Genomic DNA, 10,954 nt, shown 5'->3' with positions numbered 1-10,954 from the left:
AGAATGGGAAACTGCTTGATAAAATCAACCGAGTCGAAGAAAATAATGATACAATAGAAATGATGGGGTGGGGATTGAGATCATAAGAGAGCGAGAAGGGGTAAGGGAGAAAAAATGGAGGGAATGAATAAAAAGGGGGGAGGACAAAGGAAGAAATTTTGATCCACTCGTTTTACCTAAAAGGAAAATAAAAATTGAATCAGAAAGCAAAGATAATGTGCTTAAGTCCAGCGGTCTACCCGTTGGCAAAGAGACACTAATTTGAATGCGATATGCTTTTGTTCGTTTCTGTTCCTTAGCTTATTAATTATATAAATAGACAGAAAAGAAAAGTCATTCAGGCCATTTATCTCCCATGAAAGAACCACACCAGCACTGGTTGTAAACTATTGTCTGTTTTCTTGGCAAATAATGCTAGATTGCGTGAAGAACTGAAAATAACCTTCGACCCAACTGTCGTTATGTTCCATTAACTGCGTTTTGCCGTACGGTAAAAGCGTTTTTAGGGGGGGGGGCCCCCCGGCAAATTGGGGCCCCCTTAAAAAAAAAAAAAAAAAAAAAAAAAAAAAAAAAAAAAAAAAAAAAAAAAAATATTTAAAAAAAAAAAAAAAAAAAAAAAAAAAAAAAAAAAAGGGGGGGGGCCCCCCCCCCCCCCCTTGTACGTCCGAGGGTTAATTATTGTCAAATTGGAAAGGCAGAGTCGTCGAGCCCGACTGTAAGGGTGCTAGTGTGTCAAAGGGATGATACATGTAGCAAAAACTTTGAAGGTATCGAAGTGACATTAACGAGCTAACAGACAGTGTTGTTTAAGGAAGAGAACTTTGTCTATTCCATTTATTCGTGAATTTGGTCGATCATTAGCTCTAACATTCATATCAGCTCTAAAATGTCCAAATTAACGTGTGGACGTTATGGAACATCTTAAACTAGGCAAATGTCAAAGACGGAAAATAACACAACTTCATGATTATTGGCATCCACATTCTTCTGCAACCATATTTTTCATCTTCTTTAGCTGGACAGCATTGTCGTCATCAATGTACAAGACGCTCATTATTGACAGTTTTGTAGGCACACAACAGGGACCTGGCACTGATTCAAGCACTTGCATAAGACCCTGAAAAATGGCATGGTTTGTGGGCTTCATGTCTTTTCCCATGGGATGCGAACACTGTCCATGGCAGTAATATGCACTGTAACCCTCTGGAGCAATGATAAAATTATTTTCACCATAGATTTTTTCAAAGTTGACATACATTTGATTCCTTCGGCAGTAGTCACTCCCTGTTCTCTTGGAAAGCTCCTCTGCTAAACAAAAGACGACAAATCGGGTCAACACTTGCTTTTATGGAAATGTTAAAAAGTATTGACAAAGACCAACTGATAACTAATGCAAATTAAAAGGTTTCGGTAGGGGTTATAAAGGTGAAGCGCGGGCCACGTTTTAGAGCTTGTTACACGACACATAGCACAACGCTAGGCGCAAGATAAAAACGAAAATGAAAAGTAAAAAAAAATCATTCCTCCGGTCCACCTTTTCGGTGCTTTCCGCTGGCATAAGCACTTCACGCTACATTTTTTGTGACGTGTTTGGCTGTTTGAAGTTTTGTGTTTTATCGTCAACATGCAGCTGTAAAAACATTGGCAGTTACATAACCTCTCGGCCCTCTAAGGCATCCGTCATGGAGATGTGGCAGTTAAAAGACATATCTCGACGATATTCTCTCTCGTGCATTTTGTTACGATTCACATACCTTCATTTTCAAAATCTCCTTGGTCCAATGATTCATTGACTTGTTTATAATATAAGTCCATCATGTACTGCGGTACGTTTTCTCTTTGTTCTTTCGTCACCTTGGGAGGATCTTTCAAGCCCAGTTCTTGCAGGATTACTTTCCCCAGTGCTTTATTTAGCTCCTGCTGTTTGAAGTCAGAATGATCATTCTGTACTCCCAAACATATCGGTCCCCAAAAAAATAAATACCACAGCAGAGCAACAAACATCTTTTTCCAAGAGTGAACTGGCTGGTGGAGAGAAAGAAGACAATGTCAACAGCAGAATGGTTCAGAAGCAAAGATTGTGAACCTATCTCAAACCGAAATTCTTTCGAGTTCGAAGACAACAATGATGTTTGCGGGGATAAAGTACTTCCAAACTGCTCCAAACGACATCCGTCGTGTCCTTTAAATTTAAAGAAAAAGAAACTGGTGGATACCGCAGCTTACTTGGCAGACGCTCAATACGGGATATCTGTCATTTAGGGAAGCCAGGCCGCTATTAGCTAGGTATGAAAAAACGAAACAAGACCAGACAAATAGAATGAATTTAGTGTGTTTGTGTCTGTAGGCCCCTTGTTTACATAAAAACATCAGTCGAAGACGAGGACTGTGGGCTGGTTGTGTATCTCCGCGGATGACCACTATTACGTGATCAATTTAAACCAATCCGAATCGGAGAAAATTTAGTGGTTACCTATATTGAGTGGAGGGGGACAGGGGGGTCTAATAAACCTCCCGCCTTTCGTACCTTTTACTCCCGCTACCCGTACCTTTTTCTCCCGCTCCCCGTACCTTTTACTCACGGTTCCCGTACCTTTCCGCCTCCTGTCCCTTTCCATAGCGATTCTCCCCTCTTTATCCCATATCTATTGCGAAATATGACAAATTGTTGCGAATTTTTACTCAATTTCTCCCGATTGCCGCCACCTTAGAAATCATGCTTCCATTCCTCCCTTTTCCCGCTTTACTTTTCGTGTTTTTAGGTAGGAAAAAGAAAACGGTTAAGCTTGATTCAGGCCTTTGAAACGCTTTTATTTCTTGGATGAACAACTTTATCTGGTTGTGCTGATACAAGAGCAAAAAAAAACTAGGACCTGATTTCGAGGAATCGAACAACGGATAGACGACAAAGTCAAAGAAACTGAAAAAGGAATTTAATTTCTTCTTAATCCTGAGAGTTCTTCAGATTGACTCATCACGAATGTGGTATAAACCTATTTGCCTAAGGCTTACAAACTGTTACCCGCTCAAAGAGAATGTGAAGCGCGCTGGTAGAAGAAATCAACAGAGCCGAAAAGTATAAAAGATGCAATAGAATAATAAAGGGTTGGGCTGAGAGTGGGAGAGAAAATAGGTAAGGGGAAATGATAACCAGGGAGAAAAGTGGTAAAAATTTTAATCCACTAATTTTACCTAAAAAGAAAATAAAAATCCAATCAGAAAGTGAACAGAGATGAATTCGAAGGCAATATTTTTTGGTTCGTTTCCGATTTTTGCGTTTTTTATTTATGTAAATAGGAAGAAAAGATAGGCGATTCACTTGCCTCTCTGAAATAAAACATATCAACACTGACAGCTTTGGAGTAAAACGACCGTTTCTAACAAGTGCTGGTCCCATTTATTTATGACCCATTGTTTCACGAACGCCATCCATGGAATGACACGGTTGTCTTAATGAATGACAGAAAGTAAAACCGTGACCTGCTCTCACAGAATCGAAATGAGGTGCAAGAAGTCAACAGAGCAGAAAACAAGAAGGATGCGCCGAAAACTGAGAAAATAAACCTGCCCGTTTTAATTTACTCATAATGGTTAGCTTCCAACAAATTCATGTCTACTGAGTGTACGTGTTATTCTTCAACCCAAGACTGCGAGAAATTGTTTCTGCAATGTGTTCCTATATTTCCAGCACGGATTAAAATAAAAGGTGCCAGTCACGACCGCGTTCTTCTGCTAATTTTATGTAAAATAAAGTCTCTTTTCTTTAACAATGACTGCAGGACGTTTACAAAGTTCACCAATTTAAGGGTGGTTTATTAAATGGTGCAATTCCGTAGCACATTTGGAATTAAAGGGCAAAAAAGACATAAGTGATCACGCCGTAAACTATACTCGCGCAATGGAAGCTATATCAGAATCCGTTAAAAAAGTACTCTACGTCCAGTTGATGTGATAAAACTTAGAAAAACAAAACACAAATCAATGTTATTTGAACACATACTACACTGATAAGAGTACGCCGAACACTAGGCACAACTATTAAACATTTCTATTAAAAAACACAGACAAGATCAATACTTACGATTCCCAGCTGTTAGCAGTCGTAGAATTTATTCGACAAATGATGAAGTTACCCTATCTTACAAGATGTTAACCGCGCAATGAATTTTTTATAGCAAAGCAGAAAATTTCGATCTTTTTTACAAATAAAAGAAGAACAGGTATGCTGAAATTTGGTTTTTACTAAAGTTCACTTTTTTTACCTGAGAAAACGAAAAATATGTTAAGTGTTCAGTATCGGTTTCCAGCACTTTCCAGCTTCTTACTTTGATGGGTCAGTTTCATCAAACAATTGGCTTGTCATTGGTGAATAAATTGTGATTATGTTTTTGACATAACTGGTTACCATAGCAGCCTGTTAAAAACGCCTTAGAATTTTGCATTCGTCCTTTCCCTCGTTTACGTTTATGTCTAAAACAGTTTTGTCATCGGTATTTAAGATGGGTCTTCCGTCCTATTTTTGATGATATAACAACATTGATCGTTTATGGTAAAAAAAAAAATGATTGTGTCTGACAGTTGCCTACCTGCAACGAATGATTTAAAACACGGACAGACGAAATCAACATATAAAATATTTGCCTGAAAATAGAATTTTTATGTTTTATCCCTCTGGTCTTATTGCCTTTTGCAGTCACGTAGTATTGCGTGACACAGGGTAGGGGTGGAGGTGAAGATCAATACATCGCAGCCCCTCTAGCCAAACTGCTTGCTTAGTAACCTCGCTATCGATCGTGGTCGTGCAGTCCTTCAGATATTTTCTCTGAGTCAGGACCTTATTTGAACTCCCACCTCCTCCCCTAAACCTGTCCACCTTGTTTATGGTTATCCAGACTGTAAGCCATATCGAATGGCGTTTTGGTTGCCCTCACCTTTACTGGACCAAAATATTTCTAACAGATTGTATATTTTATTTGAATTATAAATTGATTATTTTATTAAAAGCGGCTTTGGGCTTTTCCTCAGCCATTTTACTCCAAACAATTGTGTGAGTGTAAATTATTGTTGGCCAGTAAACGAGCTCAGTCAATACAGCACTCATTTGTTATGTTAATAAAGAGAAGCCCAGAGGATAAAACATAAAGTCGAAAAAATATGACATACCTATGACTAAGCAAAAGCTGCTCGTTATAATTTGTTTCTCAACTCCTAAACGTTTGTCAAATTTTACCACTTATCATACTCGGCACTGACTCAAGCTTGTCAGGCTATGGCTTGTATTGTGTTTTCTGATCCTGAAGCAGTGAATTGGCAAGGATCGGAATTGAACGTTAAGTATTTGGACTTTTTATGGGAAGAAAAAGTCTATCTTATTTTTGGGCGCGGGGGCGAGCAAAAAAAAGCGGTAAAAAAAAAAAAAGAAAAAGGCCCCCCCGCTCCCGCGCGCGCGCGCGCGATCATATGGAAACCAGCCTTTAGTCGTACGTGGAGGGGCGTGAGCGATAAAGAGGAAACGGGAATATCAGCAAACTTTCGCTGTGGTAATAGGACTTAAAAAATTGGGACTAGGAATCACAAACAATGGAACGGGGACTAGTATTTTGAATAATTTGGGAACAATAGGCTTGGAGATGAAATTGGGCAAAATGTGGGATGGGAAATGGGATTTATACCCCCTTCATGACCCACTCTGTGCACATTGTATTGATAATAGCGTCGGAGCAGCAGAGGTGACGGGCACAAGGACGGAGCTAACATCAGATTTATTGGTTACTGGGTGAGGCACCTTTTTTGACATCTGACTGTCAGATCCAGGTTATACCCCATTGTTAAAGACAATGAGAAATTCTGATGGCTAGGTTTAACCGTAAAACAGGATGGATTCTAGTTCAAGGCACAAAAGTTCATGGACATGAAAATAGGAAGAGTTTTGGTACTACTCATGGAAAATTACAATGCCAGAATAGAATTGGGTACTGAGAGATGCTATGAAACAATTACGGAAAGAAATGGGTTTGCAACCTTGAAAAGACATGGTTGGTATTTTATGTATTTTTATTTGCAAAGCTCGATTTTCCGAGCCTGGCAGATAAGGAATTGGAATGGCTACAGGATGATACATGTAGCACAAACTAAGAAGGTGTCATAGTCAAAATCAAAATCAGAGCATTCAGTCATTTTTAGATAACTGCCTTTATTCCACTGGTCACATACATGTTTCTCTGCCTAGCGGCATCCACACTTTTCTACAACCATGTTTTGCATCTCCTTATGCTGAACTTTATTGTCATGATCAAGGTAAAGGACGCTAATGGGTTTCAGCGTTGTTGGCACACAACAAGGTGCTGGCCATTTCTTGTTCTTGTCAGTATCTCTCATTAGCCTTTGTATGACGGCGTGGGTTGTGGGGTTCATGTGGGCCGGGATGGGATATGGACACTCTCCACTGCAGCGATAGGCGTTAAAACGTTCCGGTAAAATATAGGGATTAGTTTTTCCAAAGAGCTTAGAAAATTCGATTTTCATAGTAAGTCTTCTACAAAAGTTCCTACTTGTTCTCACGGAAAGGTCCCCTGTTGTACAGAAGAAAACAAACAGAGGTATTACTTGTTGGAGAACGCAAAGAAAGTTCTATAAATAGAGCTGAACATTGCCTTAGACCAATAAATCTATATTATGGTTATTAACATAGGTGTTTAATATGGATTTCTATCATACAGAAAGAGCTCTAAATAAGTGCCACAAACCCATCAGGGCTTTACGGGGAGTGAGCAACAAACCATATTCTCCAAGGGTTATGTTTTTCTCGTTCGTTATAACACGCATTCATATCAAACGAGGAAATTCGACCCGCCCGTGCGTTTCTGTAGGATAATGCAATAAAGTGATTTATCAACTGTAAAATATGTCGCAAGAACAATGCCATTCTGGGCGATGATAGTTAAATGATATTTAGCGTGCAAAGCAGTACACACGAGGAAAAAAGGCAAGACAAACACGGGGAAATAATGATTGACCCCATCCTCCCGGTCTGGTCTAGCACTAAGCGCTTATTTATTGCTGTTCGCGCTGGTTGCAAGCGCGACGCAACCTACTGTAATAAGCGAGCACCCCTAACCACACATCTACTTTGGCTATTGTTACTTAACAATAAGATTGCAATATTTGCACACCTTCACTGTCAAATTCCCCGATGTCGCCAGATGTCTCCTCTTCTTTCCATTCCGATTCATTGATACGTTTATTATATAAGTCGAGCAAGAACTGTGAAAATCTGTCTTCAGATTCTTCTTCAGTCGTCTCCCGCTCTTTGGGATCAGATGAATGATCCGGTACTCCCAGACACATCGCTGCTCCAAAGGTCAACCACAGCAGAGCAATAAACATCTTCATTCCAAGGGTAAACTACCTGATTGTGAAAAGTAAACAATGTTAACTAGTAAAGGATTGGACAAGAAGTAAAGACCGTTAATCTCAGGTTTATACCTTATGTTCTCGGCGGAAACGAAAGACAGCGAAACGTACTGCACTTGTGTGTTTTACTGACCGTTTCCTGGAAATTAAAAGGCCCTTTAGTGAGACCGCCTCGTGTCTCAGTATTACGCAGGAATCTTTCATTTTAACTAAACTTAAAATGAAATAAAATTAAATCACATAAGACATAAAATTAAATGCAAAAAATTTAAGTAAGAAAAGAAACCGCGGCTTTTCTAATGGCCTGATAAGTTAAAACCTGTAACAAAATCATGGGCTCCTGTCAAATTGATAAAAAAAAAAGAAAAGAAAATAAACCAACGCTAACTAAATATACACTTACGACTCCAAACTGCTTAAAGGAAGTTCTAAGATAGCTGACAAAGTTATGCTCTGCTATGATAACTTGAGCGGTTGAGCAATGAATTTTTTATAGCTAGCAGAAAGTGCTTCGCTAATTATGTTGCAAGAGTTAAGCGGTCTACCTGTTTTACATACCAAAACAAGACATTTAGACAATGAACGAAACAGGTCTTTATTCTTTTTGTTCCTCGAGCTCTCTTAGTTTCTATTAGAGTAAAGGAAAAAGGTTATAGTATAACAATGCGACACACTCGGCCCCTGCTACTTTTTGAAATTAAATACTCGTAAATTTTACTATAACAGTCAATGATCACATCCCTCGATCACCCATTGTTTTACAAATGTCATGAGAGGGGGAAATTGAAAAAAATATATCGGAATTTTATTTAAATATTTTTTTCCCCCCAAAAAAAAAAAAGGAAAAAAAATTTCCGGAAAAACAAAAATTTTCCTATTCCAAAATTTCAACCATCTTAAACGTTTGTCTTAATGCATGAGGTGAAATAAGACTGTTACCTGCCCAACAAGAATGGAGAAATGGTATAAGGAATTAACAGAGCCAACAAGAAAAAGAATGACAAAGAGAAGGATGGAATACTAGGTATAGAAGAAAGGGGATTGGAGAAGAGTCAAGCAGAAAGAGGGAAAAACAATTGAATGACGTTAAGAAAAAACGGGAAGGAAAAAAAAACGTTGCTAAAAATGTTAAGAGTTCAATGATTCACCTATTTTTTTATGAAATATAAAAATTGAATCAGAAAGCAAAGAGAGAAGAATTTGAATGGAATGTGATTTTGTTCGTCCCTGTTCCTAATTCATTTTAAACCATTTATGTGACTAGAAGACAAAAGATAGCTAAGGTCATACCAGCCCTGATAATTTGGGAGAAAAAAAACTATTTAAAACAAACGCTTGTCGCATTCATTTATGAAACACTATTTCATGAACGTCATGAAAGGAGACGGTTGTCTTGGTGAATGACAGGAAGGAAAACTGTGACCTGCTCTCACAGAATCGAAAACAAGTAAAAGAAGTCAACAGAGCCGAAAACACGATGGATGCGCCCATAACTGAGAAAAAAAAACTGCTTGCTTATATTTTATCTCATTTTTAAGCCAACGACAAACTCATACCTCTTGAGTATATTATTTTACAACACAATGTTACGAGAAATTATCCTTCCAATTGCTCCTGTTTATTTTCTGTTTAGATAAATGAGAAATTTAAATTGCGAATACGTCTCTCCGCTTAGATTTGGAGTAAACTCGTGTTATAAGGCCAAACTAATTTTATTTTAAATTACATTTTTTCTGTTTAGTGATAGCCGCAGGATGTTAAGGAATTCGAAGTTCTTATGGAAACAATTACAGACAATTTAACCATTATTTCTCGCATATGATAATGTAAGGAAAAAAGCGCGGCAAAACATTTCGCAATATTAATGTATGAATTTCGTTTACGGACAACTATTAAACTTTTCTACATAGAATTACAGACAAGATTTGATTTGAGGTACCCCTGTCATTAGACACGATCATGACGAATTCGCGTCACTGATTGGCATAATAATACAGATCACTTTCTCCAAAAAAAAAAAAAGAAAAAGTGTTAAAACTCGGCTCAGAAAATATAATTGTTTCGTTGTCTCCATCTAAATGCCTAGAGATGCTGTTTTTGAATCTGGAATAAATTACGTTTTGCGCTGAAAGATAAGGTAAAGATAAAGTCTACGCGACCCCCACAATGTCACAGCAAAAAGTCTCGAACAGACTCAAGAATTCAAAATTTTTTCTAGGCTCTTTCAAAAACGAAGACCCTAAACCCTTTTATCCCATTTAGAGCTTTGTTTTTATACACCACTGCATGGATTCATATGCTATTTCATAGACTATTATATTATTGAATGCCTCACAATTTTTTTAGGAGAATTTCCTTTAAACCTGCAAACGATTCAAAATATTATTTGTGATTTATCTTTGCCTAATTAACTAAACTACAGCGTACTACAAAAAGTGTCAGTCCCGCTTAAAATGGTCCTCTCGACTTCGCGCCAAAATATAGTTTGCTTTTTTTTTTGCCTGTGAAGGCAAGGCTCAACCTTAGGAAATTCATTGAATACAAAACCAAAATATATGCAGTTTATGTTTTGGGCATTTCAAAACAAACAAAAGGTAGAATGTTCTTAAGAAGCTTGTAAAAAAATAGCGGGGGTCTAAAGACAGTGTGCGTGAGTCTGGTGATAGACTTTTAGGTCTTTCACCAGACTCACGCACACCGTCTTTAGACCCCCGCTATTTTTTTACAAGCTTCTTAAGAACATTCTACCTTTTGTTTGCTTTGAAATGCCCAAAACATAAACTGCATATATTTTGGTTTTGTATTCAATGAATTTCCTAAGGTTGAGCAGACGATAAAAACGTTTAAAATGATTGCCTCAGCAAATCCCTGCTGATCAAAAAAGGAAATGGAAGTGAAACCAATGCTAGGAAGATCCCACCGCTTGCACTCCGAGTATCTGCTTTGTGAAATGACTATTCTTGAATTGACAATTATTTGCATAACCCCAAGCGAGTTAAAGATGACTGTATAAAGATATACAGCCCAATATGTGCTCATCGTCATAGATATTTATCATTATAACTGTCTGTCTTTGGCATTGTGTACGTGGTCTAGCATTGTTAAGTCCGGCCCACTGTCACATCAAGAGGTTGTCATTTTTTGCTTCCTGTTGATCTCCGTTTCGGCAAATAAGCGTTAAAATTATTATTCGGTTCTCTTTTGCGCGTTTTTATCAGAATTATCTGGCTACCTCGTGGTTTATTTTGAAAGGGGTAAGTAACATTCTGCTTTAAATTTGTATTTCATGTTTTTTGGTGTTGTAATTATGAAAAAGCAATTTTTTACAAAATATTGTAATGCTTGTAATGTTTAAAATGAAACCCAGAAAGTTTTTGTCGCCGAATCTTCGTTGCTCTACGCGCGCAATAGTCCATTGGTTAGTAATGGCAGGAGTCAAGAGGAGTCAAGAAGCTAGAGTTTCTCTCGGTTCCGAATCGAGCAACTCTTACGCTTGTTTCGTGCTCTCCAAACCTCCCGCGTGCATCTATAACTCGATATA

At 38.0% G+C, this 10,954-nt stretch overlaps 2 protein-coding genes across 3 annotated transcripts; both read right to left on the bottom strand.

Moving 5' to 3' along the window:
- Window positions 1-802: 802 nt before the first annotated feature.
- On the bottom strand, window positions 803-4,105 carry LOC144648794 (bone morphogenetic protein 8B-like). Its single transcript, XM_078508251.1, has 3 exons — window positions 4,082-4,105; window positions 1,755-2,021; window positions 803-1,308 (listed from the first exon to the last, which is right to left on the bottom strand). The coding sequence occupies exons 2-3, from the start codon at window positions 2,002-2,004 to the stop codon at window positions 968-970; spliced, it is 591 nt and encodes a 196-aa protein (XP_078364377.1). The 5' UTR covers window positions 2,005-2,021; window positions 4,082-4,105; the 3' UTR covers window positions 803-967.
- A 2,086-nt stretch (window positions 4,106-6,191) lies between these two features.
- Window positions 6,192-7,885, bottom strand: LOC144649401 (growth/differentiation factor 6-A-like). 2 transcript variants are annotated; one of them, XM_078508887.1, is made up of 3 exons: window positions 7,817-7,885; window positions 7,173-7,408; window positions 6,192-6,572 (listed from the first exon to the last, which is right to left on the bottom strand). In XM_078508887.1, exons 2-3 carry the CDS (start codon window positions 7,390-7,392, stop codon window positions 6,226-6,228), a joined length of 567 nt encoding a protein of 188 aa, XP_078365013.1. In that variant the 5' UTR covers window positions 7,393-7,408; window positions 7,817-7,885; the 3' UTR covers window positions 6,192-6,225. The 2 variants fall into 2 exon arrangements, with proteins under 2 accessions (XP_078365013.1, XP_078365014.1); XM_078508888.1 differs by lacking the exon at window positions 7,817-7,885 and adding an exon at window positions 7,486-7,552.
- Window positions 7,886-10,954: the final 3,069 nt, after the last annotated feature.

The sequence above is a fragment of the Oculina patagonica genome, chromosome 4, assembly GCF_052425735.1.
Source record: "Oculina patagonica isolate OP01 chromosome 4, crgOcupat, whole genome shotgun sequence".
Classification (NCBI taxonomy): Eukaryota; Metazoa; Cnidaria; class Anthozoa; order Scleractinia; family Oculinidae; genus Oculina; species Oculina patagonica.
The sequence above is the reverse complement of the archived record's forward strand: the minus strand, read 5'-3'. Positions and strand labels throughout refer to the sequence as shown.